The 19612-nt window shown below is 36.3% G+C and overlaps 1 protein-coding gene across 2 annotated transcripts in view; it reads right to left on the reverse strand.

Annotated features, from left to right (window-relative positions):
- The window catches only part of ELP4 (elongator acetyltransferase complex subunit 4), a 277473-nt gene that overhangs the window by 233452 nt on the left and 24409 nt on the right, over positions 1 to 19612 (reverse strand). For both annotated transcript variants that reach the window (XM_017885757.1, XM_017885758.1), the window contains exon 3: positions 11942 to 12063. In XM_017885757.1, the coding sequence (XP_017741246.1) occupies positions 11942 to 12063 (122 nt within the window). The remainder of the gene's footprint in view (positions 1 to 11941; positions 12064 to 19612) is intronic.

Consider the following 19612-nt stretch of genomic DNA (forward strand, 5'->3'; position numbering starts at 1 on the left):
TGTCCTGAGTTCTAGTTTGATTGCACTGTGGTCTGAGAGACAGTTTGTTATAATTTCTGTTCTTTTACATTTGCTGAGGAGTGCTTTACTTCCAATTATGTGGTCAATTTTGGAATAAGTGCGATGTGGTGCTGAGAAGAATGTATATTCTGTTGATTTGGGGTGGAGAGTTCTATAGATGTCTATTAGGTCCGCTTGGTGCAGAGTTGAGTTCAATTCCTGGATATCCTTGTTAACTTTCTGTCTCGTTGATCTGTCTAATGTTGACAGTGGGGTGTTAAAGTCTCCCATTATTATTGCATGGGAGTCTAAGTTTCTTTGTAAGTCTCTAAGGACTTGTTTTATGAATCTGGGTGCTCCTGTATCGGGTGCATATATATTTATGATAGTCAGCTCTTCCTGATGAATTGATCCCTTTACCATTATGTAATGGCCTTCTTTGTCTCTTTTGATCTTTCATGGTTTAATGTCTGTTTTATCAGAGACTAGGATTGCAATCCCTGCTTTTTTTGGTTTTCCATTTGCTTGGCAGATCTTCCTCTATCCCTTTATTTTGAGCCTATGTGTGTCTCTGCATGTGAGTTGGGTCTCCTGAATACGGCAAACTGATGGGTCTTGACTCTTCATCCAATTTGCCAGTCTGTGTCTTTTAATTGGACCATTTAGTCCATTTACATTTAAGGTTAATACTGTTATGTGTGAACTTTATCCTGTCACTATGATATTAGCTGGTTATTTTGCTCGCTAGTTGATGCAGTTTCTTCCTAGCATCGATGGACTTTACATTTTGACATGTTTTTGCAATGGCTGGTACCTGTTGTTCCTTTCCATGTTCAGTGCTTCCTTCAGGATCTCTTGTAGGGCAGGCCTGTTGGTGACAAAATCTCTAAGCATTTGCTTGCCTATAAAGGATTTTATTTCTCCTTCACTTATGAAATTTAGTTTGGCTGGATATGAAATTCTGGGTTGAAAATTCTTTTCTTTAATAATGTTGAATATTGGCCCCTACTCTCTTCTGGCTTGGTAGAGTTTCTGCCGATAGATCTGCTGTTAGTCTGATGGGCTTCCCTTTGTGGGTAACCCGACGTTTCTCTCTGGCTGCCCCTAACATCTTTTTCGTCATTTCAACTTTGGTGAATCTGACAATTATATGTCTTGGAGTTGCTCTTCTCGAGGATTATCTTTGTAGCGTTCTCTGTATTTCCTGAATTTGGATTTTGGCCTGCCTTACTAGGTTGGGGAAGTTCTCCTGGATGATATCCTGCAGAGTGTTTTCCAACTTGGTTCCATTTTCCCCATCACTTTCAGGCACACTAATCAGATGTAGATTTGGTCTTCTCACATAATCCCATATTTCTTGGAGGTTTTCTTCATTCCTTTTTACTCTTTTTTCTCTGCACTTCTCTTGTCACTTCATTTCATTCATTTGATCTTCAATCACTGATACTCTTTCTTCCAGTTGATGGAGTCAGTTACTGAAGCTTGTGCATCTGTCACATAATTCTCGTGTCATGGTTTTCATCTCTATCAGTTCTTTTAAGGTCTTCTTTGCATTGATTATTCTAGTTATCCATTCACCCACTCTTTTTTCAAGGTTTTTAGTTTCTTTTCACTGGTTACATAGTTCCTCCTTTCGCTTTGAGAAGTTTGATCGACTGAAGCCTTCTTCTCTCAACTAGTCAAAGTCATTCTCTGTCCAGCTTTGTTCTGTTGCTGGCGATGAGCTGTGTTCCTCTGGAGGGGGAGATGCAGTCTGATTTTTTGAATTTCCAGCTTTTCTGCCCTGCTTTTTTCCCATCTTTGTGGTTTTATCTGCCTTTGGTCTTTGATGATGGTGATGTACTGATGGGGTTTTGGTGTGGGTGTCCTTTCTGTTTGTTAGTTTTCCTTCTAACAGTCAGGACTCTCAGCTGTAGGTGTGTTGGAGTTTGCCTGAGGTCCACTCCAGACCCTGTTTGCCTGGGTATCAGCAACAGAGGCTGCAGAAGATAGAATATTGCTGAACGTCGAGTGTTGCTGTCTGATTCTTGCTCTGGAAGCTTCGTCTCAGGGGTTTACCCTGCCGTGTGAGGTGTGAGGTGTCGGTCTGCACCTACTGGGGGATGTCTCCCAGTTAGGCTATTCAGGGGTCAGGGACTCACTTGAGCAGGCAGTGTGTCCCTCCTCAGATCTCAACCTCCATGCTGGGAGAACCACTGCTCTCTTCAAAGCTGTCAGACAGGGACTTTTCCATCTGCAGAGGTTTCTGCTGCTTTTTGTTTAGCTATGCCCTGTCCCCAGAGGTGGAGTCTACAGAGGCAGGCAGGCCTCCTTGAGCTGTGGTGAGCTCCACCCAATTCGAGCTTCTGTGCGGCTTTGTTTACCTACTTACACCTCAGCAATGGTGGGCACCCCTCCCCCATCCTCACTGCCGCCTTGCAGTTAGATCTCAGACTGCTGTGCCAGCAATGAGGGAGGCTATGTGGGCATGGGACCCTCTGGGCCAGGTGTGGGATATAATCTCCTGGTGTGCCTTTGCTAAGACCCTTGGTAAAGTGTAGTATTAGGGTGGGAGTTACCTGATTTTCCAGGTGTTGTGTGTCTGAACTTCCCTAGGCTAGGAAAAGGAATTCCCTTCCCCCTTGAGCTTCCCAGGTGAGACAATGCCTTGCCCTGCTTCAGCTCTCGCTGGTCGGGTTGCAACTGCAGAACATCGACTGTCTGACATGCCCCAGTGAGATGAACCCAGTACCGCAGTTGAAAATGCAGAAATCACCCATCTTCTGTGTTGCTCAAGCTGGGCGTTGGAGGCTGGAGCTGTTCCTATTCGGCCATCTTGGACGCCTCCCTCACTTTAAGTATCCATTTTATTCTTCTAATCACAGTGCTTGCACAACATTGTAAATGTGCCAAAAAATCAAATACTGTTTATTCCATAACAAATATATAAGAAGTATAAAATGACAATATTAGGAATTTAGGAAATATTACTAACAGGTGAAATGACTGTATTAAAACCAGATATGTTTTCAGAGTAGAGCAGTGTGAAATATGAAAACATAATCAAAATTCAAATAATTTAAAAATGAATCACTAAATTTATTAATTTAGGGAAATGTTAACTTTGTAGATTATTTAGCATATACGTGCTTTGACTACTTTCAGTACTTATCTGTGTAAGTGGCTTTATTTAAAAGGAAATAATGACATTGAAAGCAAACAAGTTAATTTTTCCTAAAGATCACACATTCAACTTTATGGTGAATATATAACTTGACTATCAAATCTGAAATGCTATATAAAAACTAATCTAATGCTTAAGGCAATTAGGTTTTTGTGTCAGCAATAATAATATCTTTGATAATACATTCTAAATGCACAAGATAAAGCATAATGGATATGATGACACTAGAATATATTCCTTAGTTCAAAACTAGAGACAGAAGAGTGGTGGTTGTGACGGCTGGAGTGTAGAAGAAATGAAGAGATGTTGGTCAAAGGCTACAAACATTCAGTTATCACATGAGTAAGTTCTGAGGATCTAATTAGATCTAATTAGAATTAGATCTAATTCTAATTAACTATAGTAATAGTGACTATAGTTAATTATATTGTATTGTATATTTAAAATTTGCTAAAACAGTAGATTTAAAGTGTTCCTTCCACACCAAAAATCGTAAGTATGCATGGTGATAGATGTGTTAATTAACTTGATTGTGGTAATCGTTTCACAATGTACACATATACCAAATCACGTTATATGCATTTTTTATATGTATATAAAATAATTCATATATATAAAATATATAAACTTGTATTAGTCAATTACATCTCTGTAAAGCTGGAGAAGATGGAAGAAAGCCAGAGAAAAAAATAACAACTTTAAAACAAAACCAAACCTATGATATTCTAGAGTAAGAGAATCCTTTAATGCAGCAGTCCCCAACCTTTTTGGCACCAGGGACTGGTTTGTGGAAGACAGTTTTTCCACAGACTGGGATGGTTTCTGGATGATTCAAGAGCATTAGATTTATTGTGCATTTTATTTCTATCCTTATTACATTGTAATATACAATGAAATAATTATGTAACTCACCATAATGTAGAATTAGTGGGAGCCCTGAGCTTGTTTTCCTGCAGCTAGACGGGAATGATGGGAGACAGTGACAGATCTTCAGGCATTAGATTCTCATTTGGAGTGCGTAACCTAGATCCTTTGCATGAGCAGTTCACAATAGGGTTCATGCTCCTATGAGAATCTGATGCCACCACTGATCTGACAGGAGGTAGAACTCAGGCAGTAATACGAGCAATGAGGAGCAGCTGTAAATACAGATGAAGCTTTGTTTACTTGCCTGCTGCTCACCTCCTGCTGTGTGGCCCCGTTCCAGTACTGATCCATGGCCTGAGGGTTGGGGGCCCCTGCTTTAATGCATTAAAAATTGTATTATTTAAGGCTCTCTCGAGAAGCTGAACCAATAGTGTGTGTGTTTGTGTGTGCAAAGAGATTTATTGTAAGAAACTGTCTCATATCATTATAAATGTGGGCAAATCCGAAGAGTTGCAGGGTAAGTTGGCAGGCTGGAGACCTCGGATAGTTAATAGTGTAGTTCTAATCAAGGTCCATTGGTCTGAGAACCAAGAGAACCAAGGTGTAATTCCAATTTGCAAGCTGGCAGGCTCAAGACCCAGGAAGAGCTGATATTTCGGTAAGAGTCAGATGGCAGGAAAAAGCCAATTATCAAGTTTAAAAAGAGGCAGGAAAATTTCTCTGACTCAGGGGATGGTCAGTGTTTTTGTTTTACTGAGGTCTTCTATTGACTGGCTGAGGCTCACCCAAATTAGGGAGGGCAATCTACTTTACTCAGTCTACCAAATTAAATGCTAATTCCATTCAAAACACCCTTATGGGAACACCTAGAATAATATTTGACCAAATATTTGGGTATCATGTTTCCTCAGACTATTCATATATAGTAAGTATACATTTGTCATCCACTGTACTAGGCAATAGAAATATAGCAATGAATAAAACAGAAAAGACTTGTACGGAAGAAACACAATAAACAAATACAGAAGTAAATTATAAAGCATATCAGGTGACAGTAAGGCTGTGGAGAAAAATAAGGCAGCTAACAGGATTAGGAGGCCTGGGGAGTGGGAGTAGGAAGTTGTAACATTTATTAGGGTAGTTAGGTTAGGCCCTGCTGAGATGGTAACATTTGAGCAAAGTCTGAGAGAAGCAAAAAAGTTCTTAGCAAAGGGAACAACAAATCCAATGGCCCTAATTTTGGAGCATGCCTAGCAAGCAAGGTAGTTCATATAAACAGAATAAAATCAGGGGGAGATATTAAGTAATGAGGTCGGCAGGTAAAGGGGAGGTAACAGAATATTACCTAGGGCCTTGAAAGTCACTGTAAGGATTGTGGCCTTTGTCTCCTGGAGAGCTTTGAGTTTAGATGAGTGACATGATCTGACTTACATCTGAAGAGGCTCACTGAATATTTTGGTGAGATCAGACTGAAGAGAAGCAAAGGTAGAAACAAGGAGGCCAAGCAATAAATAATTTATGTTCAAAGTAATATATTTGTATTTCCTGAGAAATTGAAGGAGACTATAGGAGAAAAAGATAAGGATGAATTCTTGGCTTAGGCTTGAGCAAACAGAAGATGTGAGTTGGCATTAATTGAGATGGGAAAGGCTGAAACAGGAACAGGCTTGGGGAGAGCAGTTCAGGAGTTTGGTTTTGAACATGTTACGTTTGAGATCTCCAACAGACTAAAATAAGAGGTACTGTAGGGAGCTGGATATACAATTGTAGGAGTCAGATGTACAGAATGCAGTAGCAGCTCAGGATAGGTCCAACTAGATTATAAATTTGAAAGTCATCAGCATATACATAGTATTGACATCCTTGGGGCAGACGTGATCAGTAAGAGAACAGAAACGGAGGAGTCCTAAGGTCTGAGTCCTAAGACACGTCTATTAAAAGTTTGAGTAAATAAGTAAGAAATAGCAAAGAAGAATAAGAAAAAGTGGCTAGTTAGAGAGAGGAGAACACCAAGAAAGTGTAGTATCCCAAAAGGAAGAAAGTATATCAGGAAAGAATGAGTGATCAATGATATCAAGTGCTGTTGATGAGCCAAGTTAGATGAGGCCTAAGAGATGACCACAGTGACATACAGTCCTCTAAATAAAATATCTCACATTTTATTTATATCAGAATTACTAGGGAAACCAGAGTAAAGGGAAGTTTGATTATTATTATTTTTGTTACTAGGTTAGAAATCTGTGTCAACCTAGTCTCATATCTCTTACTTATAAAATTATGGTCATAATATGTTTTGAAAAGACTTTCACAAGGTCAAGTGTTACCCTTATTTCATAAAAGAGGAGGTAATGTACAAGCAAGTTGCTGAAATTATTTAAAAAACAGCAGAACTTGTACTTGAACATGAATTTCCTAACTGAAATTCCATTTTTCTTAGAAATAGCTTTATTCAGGTGTAACAGACACATAATAAACTGCCCATACTTAATGCATTTAATTTGGTAATATTTTACAGCAGTACAAGGAGTCTTTAAAAAGTTTACGGTAAAAGCGTATTGTGAAAAAAACTATGCATAATTTCCAAAACTTTTCTGCACCAAAATAAACTCATACTAATTTGTCTTAACAAGATCTAGTTTGAGGCACTAAGAAGAACGGTTAGCAGTTTAGAAAGAGACCCATTAGAGAATGTGAATTCTGCTAAAATTGAAGTAAGAAAAAACATCAGATTTATGGTAAAGCTTGGGTTGAAGAATGGTAAAATCATCGATGCTTTGAGAATATTTTATGGGGACAATGCCCCAAAGAATCAGCACTTTACAAATGGATAACTAATTTTAAGAAAGGATGAGATGATATTGAAGATGAAGGCTGCAGCTGCAGACCATCCACATCAATTTGCAGGGAAAAAACTCATCTTGTTCATGCCCTAATTGAAGAGGACTAATGATTAACAGCAGAACAATAGCCAATACCACAGACGTTTCAATTGGTTCAGCTGACACAATTCTGACTAAAAAATTAAAGTTGAGCAAACTTTCCAATCTATGGGTGCCAAAACTGTTATGCCAAAATCAGCTGCAAAGAGCAGAGCTTTCAATGGAAATTTTAAACAAGTGCGATCATGATCCTGAAGCATTTCTTCAACAAATTATGACAGGCAATGAAACACGGTTTTACCAGTATGATCCTGAAGAAAAAGCACAATCAAAGCAATGGCTAGCAAGAGGTCGAAGTGATGAAGTGAAAGCACAAGGGGACAAGTCAAGAGCAAAGGTCATGACAACAACTTTTTGGGATGCTGAAGGCATTTTGTTTGTTGACTTTCTGGAGGGCCAAAGAACAACATCTGCTTATTATGACTGTTTTGAGAAATATATCCAAAGATTTGGCAGAAAAAATGTCTGGGAAAGAAGTCTTCACCAGTGAGTCATTTTCCACCATGACAAGCTCCTGCTTATGCCTCTCATCTAACAAGGGTATTTTTGCAAGAGTTTCGATGGGAAATCATTATGTGTCCATCTTACAGTACCGATTTGGCTCCTTCCAACTTCTTTTTGTTTCCCAATCTTAAAAAAAAATCTGTATATGTCATCATTTTTCTTCAGTTAAAGTAAAAAAGACTACTGACATGGTTAAATTCCCAGGACCCTCAGTTCTTTAAGAACGGACTAAATGGCTGGTATCCTCACTCACAAAAGTGTCTTGAACTTGATGGAGCTTATGTTTTGAAATAATGTTTATGGTTTTATGTTTTAATTCCATTTTCGACAAACTTTTGAGTCCCTTTACATATATATTTTGGAAGCTATTAATATAATCAAGACAAAAAATATATCCATCATGCTCCAAATTCTGCATTTTCCTCTATTCTCTCCTTCTCACCATTAATGACTTTATCTTTACAAAATGAGAAAAAAAGTATTTTATATTCACTTAAATAAAAGTATTATATATTTACTTATTTCCAGTCCTTCTGATATCTTTGTTTAGATCCATATATTCATTTGGTATTATTTTGATTTTTTTTTGTGAAAAACTTTATTTAGTATTTCTTACAATGCAAGCCTGGTGGTTGTGACTTCTTTTGGATTTTAGCATTTGAGAAAGTATTTTGCTTTCATAAAAAACACCCTTTTAAAATTGCAAAATCTTTGTTTATGAAAGATGTTTGCTGAGTATAGAATTCTGAATTGATAGCATGTTTTTATTTTTATTTTTTAGCATTTAAAGACTTCCTCCTTGTTTTCTGGTTTGTATTGCCTAAAACTAAAAGTCAGCTGTCATTCTTATCTTTGGTTCTATCTATGTAATGTGCTTTTATCTCTGGTCACTTTCAAGATTTTCTCTTTATCACTTGCTTCAAGAAATTTGATTATGATGTGCATTGATGTTGTTTTCCTCAGGACTTTTAAAACTTGGCATTTGCCAGACACCTTAGAATTGTGGTATATTTTTCATTATTTCTGGAATACTTTCATTCCTTATTTCTTCAAATATTTGTTCTGTACCACTCCTTCTCCCTTCACAGAGTCCAATCACATGTTAGGGACCCTTAAGTTATCTTACAGCTCACTAATGCAAACATCCTTTTGTTTCCCCAGTCTATTTTGCAGGTTTCATCTTGTATAATTTTAAATCCATGTCTTCAAATTTACTAGCCTTTTCTTTTTCAGTGTCTAATCCGCTTTGCACCTCAAGTGTATTTTTCATTGCAGTCACTGTAGTTTTCATCTCTAGAAGTTTAACATGTGTTTATATTTACATCTTCCATGTTTCCATTTAACATGTTTAATCTTCCTTCTAGTTTATTGAATATTTAGAATATACTTATAATAAAACTTATGTTTTCATCTGCTAATTCTATCATGACATTTCTTTTGTGCTTTTACTTTTCTCCTTATTATAAATTATATTTTCTTATTTTTTGCATGTCTATTATGTTTTAATTGAAAACCAGACACAGAATATTTTATCCTGTTGAGTGCTGGACACTTTAATATTATCGTACTTTGAGCTTTGGATTGGGACACAGTTAAGTTACTTGAAAACAGTTGGTTACTTCAGACCTTGTTTTTAAGCCTCATTAGACAGGACCAGAGCAGTGTTTTATAACCTGGGGATAATTTTGCTCTTTACCAATGCAAAACTCTTTTAAATACCCCACCTGACATCTCATGAATTATGAAGTTTTTCACTCTGGCATGTGGGAGCAGGAATTACTGTTGGCCCTGGGGATTGTTACTTCTAATATTGTCAGGTAGTTCCTTTTCTAACCTCAGGCCATTTCCTCATGTACATGTACAGGTGAGCACTCAACTGAAGACTAGAGGGAGACCCTATGCAGATTTCTAACTCACTTGATGTATACACCTCTTCCCATTCAGGTACTATGATTTATAAATAGAATTTCCTTGACCTCGTTGTGCTCCTAGTTGTGCCACCTGAAGGTCATCTTATCTTGTGTTTCTCTTCTTTGCACTGTGGCTTGGAAACACTGTACTCAGTAAGGTAGGGAAGTTATAGGGTTTGCCTTCTTTGTTTTGTATATCTAGGAATCACTTTTATTATCTGATGCCAAGTGTTTTGAAAACTGTTATTTCTTATACTCTATGCTGCTTTTTTTCCCAGCTGTTTCAGGCATGAGGAGAAATCTGGACTTTATTAATCTATCTTGGTCAGACATGTGCAACTGGGTCAGACATGGTGTACTTTTTAAGAGTCTGTTTTGTTTTTAACTATAGTTTTATATTTTATTCTCCTACACCATAAAATTGTTGTATGACTAAGTCTTTGCAACACACAATTACTTCCATAAATGACTATTTTATAAAAGCTTGATGAAAAAGGTAATATTTCTTTTACAGCTTCAAACTCCCTCACATCATCTAAAGAAGGATATGTAAAGTACACTGAGATTTTTAATACTAACTTGTACAAATTCAAGGCACCCCTAAGAAAGATGTCAGGGATTAGTTTTGAAATTAAAGTGTTCTCTAAAGCAAACTGAAAATTTTAACATCAGCTACCTGGGTTGAAAGAGGAAAAAATAAAATAAAACACTTTATTTTAAAAAGCATATATAGGCATTTCTGCTTCTGTTTGGCAAAATTTTCCTATGATGGCTATATAGATGTTTCATATAAAATCTTAGTCTCAGTATAGTGTGGAATATGCCACGAAGAACCTGTATAGCTTACTTACAACAATGGTTTTGGCATTTACTCCACTGCTCCTAGCAAGTGTAGCACTGTCCAGAAGTTGGCCAAGATGATAAAAGGCAGGAAAAAGAGCAAAAGAAAACACTAAAAAATATTGTAAAAAGTAAACAACTAAAAAAGTGATTGAAAAAAAAATAAGCCCTACAACCAGAGGAAAATCAATTATATACAGGTTTCTGCTTTGGATTTTATGGTAGTACTATTTAACAAGCAAAATCTGAATCATATGAACGAATTATGTTAGTTTTGACCTCAGCATTATAGTAACTTTTATACTAAGGCAAAGAAGTTTGTTGGCATTTATTCACAGGTATTATGAATTAGTATTTATTATGTTACAAATTCCTTATAAATGACTAATTTGTCATTTTGCAAACTATGTACTAAAATTAAAATATCCTATGGAAAAATGACTTTAGATTATGAACTCTATTCAAATAATGGCTTAAATTAGGATTCTGTTATGGACAAAGAAACTAAGAATTCTAAAAGTTAAAAACGTCCTCTCTGAGGAAAAAAGTGTGCTTTGGCTTAAAGATTCAGTACATTAATGACATATTTTATCATGGAAGAGAATCATTTGTGGCATTCTCCAAGAAAACTAATATTAATCAATGTGTACTTCTAATATCTGATTCTTCTGATTTATACTTCTGGCATATTGGTAATATAATTACCAAACAATCTGCAATTGTTTTGCTTCATGTAATGTTTTCCAGAGTTCTCTTATTATCATGACAGTGTAGAATATTACCTATCAGATATAATAATTTTTTTATGTATGAACATTTTAATTTCCTTAGATACATTTAGAATGAAACTATGATTAAAGCTTGCACTAGGCTGGATGTGGTGGCTCATACCTGTAAGCCCAGAACTTTGGGAGGCCCAGGTGAGAGAATCCCTTGAGGCCAGGAATTCAAGACCAGCCTGGCAACATAGTGAGACCTCATCTCTTCAAAACTAAAAGAAAAAAATTGCCTACAGCTTGCAGTAAAAATGGCAAATATTGTAGTGCCCTGGAATCATTTTTGCTTGTGCTAAGTAGAAATGTAAAATATTTAAAATGTCTTATCAGCTAATTTGCTGATTATATAGATATCCCTTTTGTTTTTATTCCATTATTTGCTTTAACTCATATAGTAGTGATTTCCTATACTTTATATAATAGTTTCAGGCTGAAAATTCAAATTTCAAGTTTCTTTTAAAGGCTTCTTAAGAGCAACAGTTAAGCCATACTTTGTTAGTAGTACAGAAAACTTAGACTTTGGAAAATTTGCTTTGCCATAGTAGTAGTCAAAATGAAGATGTTATAATTAGAAGCAAAAAAAATTAAAGGATATTTTCCCCTTTCTTCAATAAGAAGTGTAAACTAGAATTTTTTGCTATTAAGCACGACTTTTGTGAATGCCTGGTCTAGTAATTTTACTTAGTGTCATTTTTTAATAGCTTAATATTTCCCCACCTCTCATATGAAGTTTAAAAAAATTGCTCAAGAACATTAGTTTAAAATGTAACTCTATGTTCTAATAAATTTGATACTTTTTACTGAGATTTTAAAAAATGTATAATCTTGTTAACGCATTTAAATATAGTTTGTATATATACAAACATATATCTTGTTTACATACATAAAAATATTTTTTCATGAAACATTCAAAATGCAATATTAAGTTCATATATTCTATACCTGTAAAATGTTGGCAGGATCCTCTGTAGCAGACGCAACCAACAAAGTATGCCCATTGACAATTCCTTCTGCCAGGAAACACTTGAAGAGCAAAGGTGAGTAAATATTATATTTATCCTCCTCTGTAAAAAAGGAAAAGTTGCAGTTAGAAACATATAGCAAGAAAAGAATCAAATGGGTATCAAATAGCAAGCACACTCATATGTTTTTATATTTTTTTCCCTTAAAACAATTATATGAGGTGGAACAATAATTGCATATTCCTGAGGCACAGTTAGATAAGCTAAGACTTGTAAAGACAGTCAATGAGAACTAAGTACTTTTAATAGACTTTCTGGCTCCAGACATCATTCTCCAACTACTACATCACTTTGATATCCACAAAATTACCCCCTGCACATACATACACACTTCAGGTATAGGGAACTTCACTAGTAAATTTAAACATTTTAAGGAAAAAATAATACCAGTACTTAAACTCAGCAAAAAGGAAAAGGAAACAATTCCTACTTTATAGGCCCATTATTACTCTAACATCAAAATCAAAGAGTTTTACAAAACTACACATCATTATCAAATTTTAGGAAGTCATTATACCAATCCTACATGTACTCTTTCAGAAAAGAGGAAAGGATGAAACACTTCTAAACTCATTTTATGAGGCCAGTATTACCCCAATACCAAAACTAGACCAAGATACCACAGAAATAGAAAGCTACAGACTAATATGCCTCACAAAAATATATGAAAATAATTCTTTAAATATCATAAAACCAAATCCAGTAATAGAATATATATTTATATTACATATAATTAGTACAATTTGGTTTTAAATACTGTAAAACCAAATCCAGTAATATTACATCTTCAACTTGACACATGGGATCTACAAAAAACCTATAGATATCATCATATGTAATGGTAAGATGCAATGCTTTTCTTCTGAGATTGGGAGAAATGTAGGTATATTTACTTTCACCACTTCTAATCAATATCGTATGGAAGGTCTTAGCTATGTAATATTACTGACTTTGGTTTCATGGCATTTAAAGCAAAATTATAATAATTATACATGATAGATTATAATCATATAAATAGTATAACTACAATATAATTATATATATAAAAATATTATAAAATTATATTAAAATACATAATTATATTTAGTTATATACATTTTATATAGAGATGCAATATAATAATAATTATAATTGTCGATTGACTCACAATATATAGGAATTATTAATTATTTCTACAATTTATATTGCATTAATATATTTATATACTAATATATTATCATATTCCTGGATTTGGCTTTAATAGTATTTAAAGAATTATACTATATTAATACTATACTAATTGTACTATACTAATACATTAATTGTACTTCTACATAATAGTAACAAATAATAGGAACTGAAATTTTAGAAATCTCACTTGTAATTAAATAGTTTGGATAAATTTAACAAAATATGTGTAAGAATTAGTTCTACATTGAAAAGTACAAAACATTCTGAGAGTACAGAAGACCTAAATAAATGGAGAGATATATCATGTTCATAGGATAGAAGACTCAAATCTTCAAACTGATTTGTAGATTTAATGGAATCCCAATAAAATCCCAGTAAGCTTTTGGAGAAATTGACAAGGTAATTCTAAAGCTTACAAAGAAATCCAAGGTTACAGAATACAGTTAATATCGTTTGGGTCTGTGTCCCTGCCCAAATCTCATGTCAAATTGCAGTCCCCGGTGTTGGAGCTGGGACCTGGTGGGAAGTGATTGGTTCATGGGGGTGGATTTTCCCTTTGGTGCTGTTCTCATGATAGTGAGTTATCATGAGATCTGGTTGTTTAAAAGCGTGTAGCACCTCCCAACTCTTTCTCTTCCTCCTGCTCCTGCCATGTGAGATGTGCCTGCCTCCCCTTTGCCTTTGGCCTTGATTGTAAGTTTCCTAACCCAGCCATGATTCCTGTACAGCCTGCAGAACCATCAGCCAATTAAACCTATTTTCCTTACAAATTACCCAGTCTCAAGTATTTCTTTAGAGCAGTGCGAGAAGGGACTAATACAACAGTCAAAGAAATGTGAACAAAGAACACAGTTGGAAGACTTACTATTTTATTTCAATACTTACTATAAAGCTACAGCCATCAAGGTAATGTGGAATTAGCAAAAGGACAGAAATATAGATCAGTGGAAAAGAATAGAGTCCAGAAATAAATCCATACAATTAGTTTTTGATAAAGGTGGAGAAATAATTTTTTGTAACAAATGGTCCTGCAATAACTGAATACCCATATTTAAACGACAAAAGCAATAAAACTTCCATCTTGCCTCACAGGATACTCAATCAAAAAACAGCAAAAACCTCCATCTTATCTCTTGAACTAGTAATAAATATTAGCTTGAAATAGATCATAGACTTTAAAAAGCTGAAATAATTAAAACTATTAGAAGAAAATGCCTTTTTCGCAACCTTGGAGTAGGCAAACGTTTCTTAGGACATGAAGGCATGAACTGGAGAAAAAAAATGAATAAATTAAACTTCATAAAAATTTTTACAATTTGCCTTTGAAAAGACAGCTAATACGAAGTTTTAAAAAAGGCGGACTACAGATAGAAAATATTTGCAATACATATATATAGTAGAGGACTGGTATCCAGTATATATTTTAGCAACTTTCATAATGCAATAAGAACACAAACTGGACAACATAAAAATGAGCAAAAGATGTGAACACAACCTTTACAAAAAAAGATACATGAATGGCCAAAAAAACATATTAAAAGATGTTTAGCTGACAAGTATATGGAGCAAATAAAATGCTCCAACATTGCTAGTGGCATTGCAAAACATTGTAACTACATTAGAAAACAGTTCGGCAGGCCAGATGTGGTGGCTCATGTCTGTAATCCCTACGCTTTGGGAGGCCGAGGCAAACAGATTGCTTAAGGTCAGGAATTTGAGACCAGCCTGGCCAACACGGCGAAACCTCGTCTCTACTAAAAACACAAAAATTACTTGGGCATGGTGGTGCATGCCTATAATCCCAGGTACTCGGGAGGCCAAGGCAGGTGAATCACTTGAACCTGGGAAGCGGAGGTTGTAGAGAGCTGAGATCATGCCACTGCACTCCAGCCTGGCTTACAGAGCAAGACTCCATCTCAAACAAATCAGAACAAAACAAAACAAAAACAGTTTGGCAGTTTCCAAAAAAGTTAAACATACACTTATTATAGGATCCAGCAATTCTACTCTTGGGTATTCACCCATGAGAGTTGAAAATACATGTCTGCATAGATTTATACAGAAGGTTTATGACAGCTTTTGTTTTAATAGCCAAAACTGAAAAACAAGCTTGAGCTGTAATGACAAATGATATATTCATAAACGGATTACTACTCAGCAATAAAAAGAAATAAACTATTAATTTACAGTAGTTTCTTGGTATCCACAGGGGATTGGCTATGAAGGACATCCAGGATGGGATATCTAGGATATCCCATGGGTACCAAAATCCAAGGATGCTTAGTACCTTACATTTTGCCCTCTGTATCCAAGGATGTGGTACATGCTAATACAGAGGCCTGACTATACATGCAACAACATGGATAAATCTCAAAAAAACATTATGCTAAGTGAAAAAAGCCAGATACAAAAAAGTACATATGGCAAAATTGCAGTTACATGATATTCTATAGAAAGCAAATTTAATCTCTAGTGACAGAAAGGAGAGGTTAGGTGCTTGGGACCAGGAAACTTGAGTACCAGGAAACACTTTATGGTGACAGAAGTGTTTTATATCTTGATTGTGGTGGTGGCTGCATGAGTATATACAGTTGTAAAAAGTCACTAAAATAAGTAAATGGGCTTGGCACAGTCATTTGCTTCTGTAATCCTCATGCTGTGGGAGGCCGAGGTGGCAGGATCACTTTGGGGTGAGGAGTTTGAGACAAGCAGGAGCAATACAGCAATACCTCAGCTCTACAAAAAAAATAAAAAATTAGCCGGGTGTGGCGATGTGCACTGGTAGTCCTAGCTACTTGGGAGGCTGAGGCGGGAGGATCCCTTGACCCTAAGAGCTCAAGGATGCAGTGAGCCATGATTGTGCCACTGCACTCCAGCCTGGGGAACAGAACGAGAACCTGGCTCAAAAATATTTTGATAAAATAAATAAACAAATGGGTGCATTTTATTGTACATAAATTAAAATTAAATAACATTTATTTATTAAAACAATTCCCTAAAGTACGACCAAAATATCAGGTGTTGAGTTGTTTAGATATCTTCTTAGCACATTATCTTAGAGAAAATCTATGATTAAAAGTATAGTCAATTTACACAAAGTCTAATTTTATATATTAAAACACATAGCTAGTTCTTTAACATTATTCATCACTCACAAAATGTACTTAATGTTTATGGACATTTTATGAGAATTTTAGTGTGTTATGGCAAAGGAAAATGTTTTCAATGCTTCTGCATTGCTTACAGCTGACAGATGGAAAAGCTAGCAGAGACAACTATGGGAGAGATGATCAGCACTGACTACTGATTAACACAGCTGTAAAAATTGCTTACGTTGTATAACTAAGAATTCACCTCCACTCAACTTTAGAACTAACTAGAAAGTCATGTTTAAAAAAGAATTCATTTTACCTGACGTAATTACTATTAAGTCAGTTTAGAGAAGCAACCATTTAAACCATTTAAACCATTATAAATCAATGATGTACGAAACAAACCGGGTATTACAGTTTCTAATTTCTAAGATTGGTATTTTTACAAAATGGAAAATTTAAATTTTAAAAAATTCACCCACAATCCTCAAATAATCATTGTGTAAAGTTTGCTCTATTTCCGTTCAGTACTTTTTCTATGTTTTCGGTGATTATTGGATTTGGTATCCTACTTTTTTCACTTAATCTAACATGCTTTATACTCTTGTACCCAACATGTTTAAGGCTGAATAATATTCTAGAAAATTTATGAACATACTTCACTTAGCTATACCCCCTTACCATGGACTTTTCATGCTGCTTTTAGGGTTTTATTAGTACTAAATATAGAAGAATAAGGATGCTTCAGGGCCAGCATGCCCAAGATGAAACTCAGTAACTCAATATTTTTTTCCACCAAATGTGGTCCTCTTTCAGTTTTCAGAAAGCCAGAATTTATACCTAATATCGCGCGCGCTCTCTCTCGCTCTCTCTGTCACACACACACACACACACACATACACACCCCCCCAATCTACCTCTCTCCCCACCCTTCTAATCCTGTGAAATGTATTATCAAAGTATCAAAGTATTTGTGGAATGTGATTACTTCCCTCCATGCTAATGTCATTCCACTAGTCATACTACTAAAAATTATTACCTGGCCGGGCACGGTGGCTCACACCTGTAATCCCAACACTTTGGGAGGCCAAGGCAGGCAGACGTCAGGAGATCAAGACCATCCTGGCTGACACGGTGAAACCGCATCTCTACCAAAAATACAAAAAAATTAGCTGGGCGTGGTGGCAGGCGCCTGTAGTCCCCGCTACTCGGGAGGATGAGGCAGGAAAATGGTGTGAACCCAGGAGGTGGAGGTTGCAGTGAGTCGAGATCGCGCCACTGCACTCCAGCCTGGGCGACAGAGCAAGATTCCGTCTCAAAACAAACAAACAAATAAAAAAAACAAAACTCTTACCTAAATGACTGTAATTTTCTCTCATTTCTTTGCATCCACCCTAATCCTCCTCCTTCAATTTAGTGGTAACATTTTCAAAATGCAAACTTGATCATCTCATTTTCCTACTTAAAACTTTTCAGGCCAGGCACGGTGGCTCAGGCCTGTAATCCCAGCACCTTGGGAGGCTGAGGTGGGCAGATGCACGAGGTCGGAGGAGATCGAGACCATCCCTGACTAACACGGTGAAAATCCTGTCTCTACTAAAAAAAAAAAAAAAAAAAAAAAAAAAAAGCTGGAAGTGATGGCGGCGCATCTGTAGTTCCAGCTACTCAGGAGGCTGAGGCAGGAGAATGGCGTGAACGTGGGAGGCGGAGGTTGCAATGAGCCGAGTTTGCGCCACTGCACTCCAGCCTAGGCGACAGAGTGAAACTCCGTCTCAAAAATAAATAAATAAATAAATAAATAAATAAATAAATACATACATACATAAATAAAACTTTTCAGTGGTTCCTCATTGCTCTTGAGAAAAAGAACTAAATCTTTTAACCTGGTCTACAGGCTCTACATGGTTGTAGCCGAACAGCAGGGTTTAACTTGAATAAGTAAAAATATTTAACAGTGGTATATAACAGTGCCACTTTTCTCCCTTTAAAATGTAAATGAGGAATGCTTATACACTGTTTGTGGGAATAAATTGGTATTTTATAATTAGCACAAAGTAAATTTGTACTAATTTATTCTGTTATCCATATAGAAAACAGTATGGAGATTTTTCACAGAACTAAAAATAGAACTACCATTCAATCCAGCAATCCCACTACTAGGTTACACTGAAAGGGAAAGAAATAATTACATAAAAAAGATACCTGCACTCATATGTTTATCATAGTAGTATTCACAATACCAAAGATACGGCATCACCTCAAGTGTCCATCAACAGATGACTGGATAAAGAAAATGTAGTATAAATACCACAGAATACTGTTAACAGTAGATAGTTAACCAGGCAGGAGCAGGGCAGGAGAGGCTCCCCCAATCCACTAAGAATGTCCAGGGACCATCAGGTGATGGTCCAGCAGTTGTCACACTGCTTCTCTAAAATGATAACTGGTCGCAGTCGATGCTAGGGAGAGAGAGGCAGTTTCCCAATGAAATTGTTAACTGGCAGCTTCCAATAAGATCTCAGGAATTGGGCGAGTGAGCTCAAGCATGTGCATTAAAAGGCAAAAATGACAGAGTATGACTTTCCCGGGGTAGTCCACCATAAAAGGGAATAACGCCTAAGGTGAACATGTCTACAACTCCAGTGAACATGTCTATAACTCCAGTAAACACACTGCACATGCTCATCTCCTAAGTGCTAGCAGGTCACCTCGCATGCAAGCAGCTCACGCCAAGGGAAGAATCACGGGAAGACGGATGCAAAATGCCCGAAGTATGTCAGCAGTATAAAACCTGAAGTCAAAAGGTCAAACCCTGCACTTGACCTCCAAGATGTCCGCTTGAGTCTCTTCCAAGTGTACTTTCCTGCTTTAAAGTTTTTAAATAAACTTCCACACCTGCTCTGAAACCGGCCTTGGTTTCTTTTTCAGCCTTATGCGCCTCAGTTGAATTCTTTCTTCTGAGGAGGCAAGAATTGAGGTTGCTGCAGACCCGTACGGATTTGCCACCAGTAACTGGGATATACGCCACCCCTAACAATACTGTTCAGCCATAAAATAGAATGAGATGTCTTTTGCAGCAACACGGATGAAACTGGAGGCCATTATCCTAAATGAAATAACTCAGAAACAGAAAACCAAATACCACATGTTTTTACTTATAAATGACAAAGGCTGCATGGACATACAGAGTGGAATAACAGACAGTGGAGACTACAAAAGGTAGAAGAGTGGTAAGGGGGTGAAGGTTGAAAAACTACCTATTGGGTACAATGCTCACCATTTGGGTGATGGGTACATGAAGAAGCCAGACTTCACCACTGTGCAACATA

Source organism: Rhinopithecus bieti, unplaced genomic scaffold (genome assembly GCF_001698545.2).
Source record: "Rhinopithecus bieti isolate Rb0 unplaced genomic scaffold, ASM169854v2 scaffold_13558, whole genome shotgun sequence".
Lineage (NCBI taxonomy): Eukaryota > Metazoa > Chordata > Mammalia > Primates > Cercopithecidae > Rhinopithecus > Rhinopithecus bieti.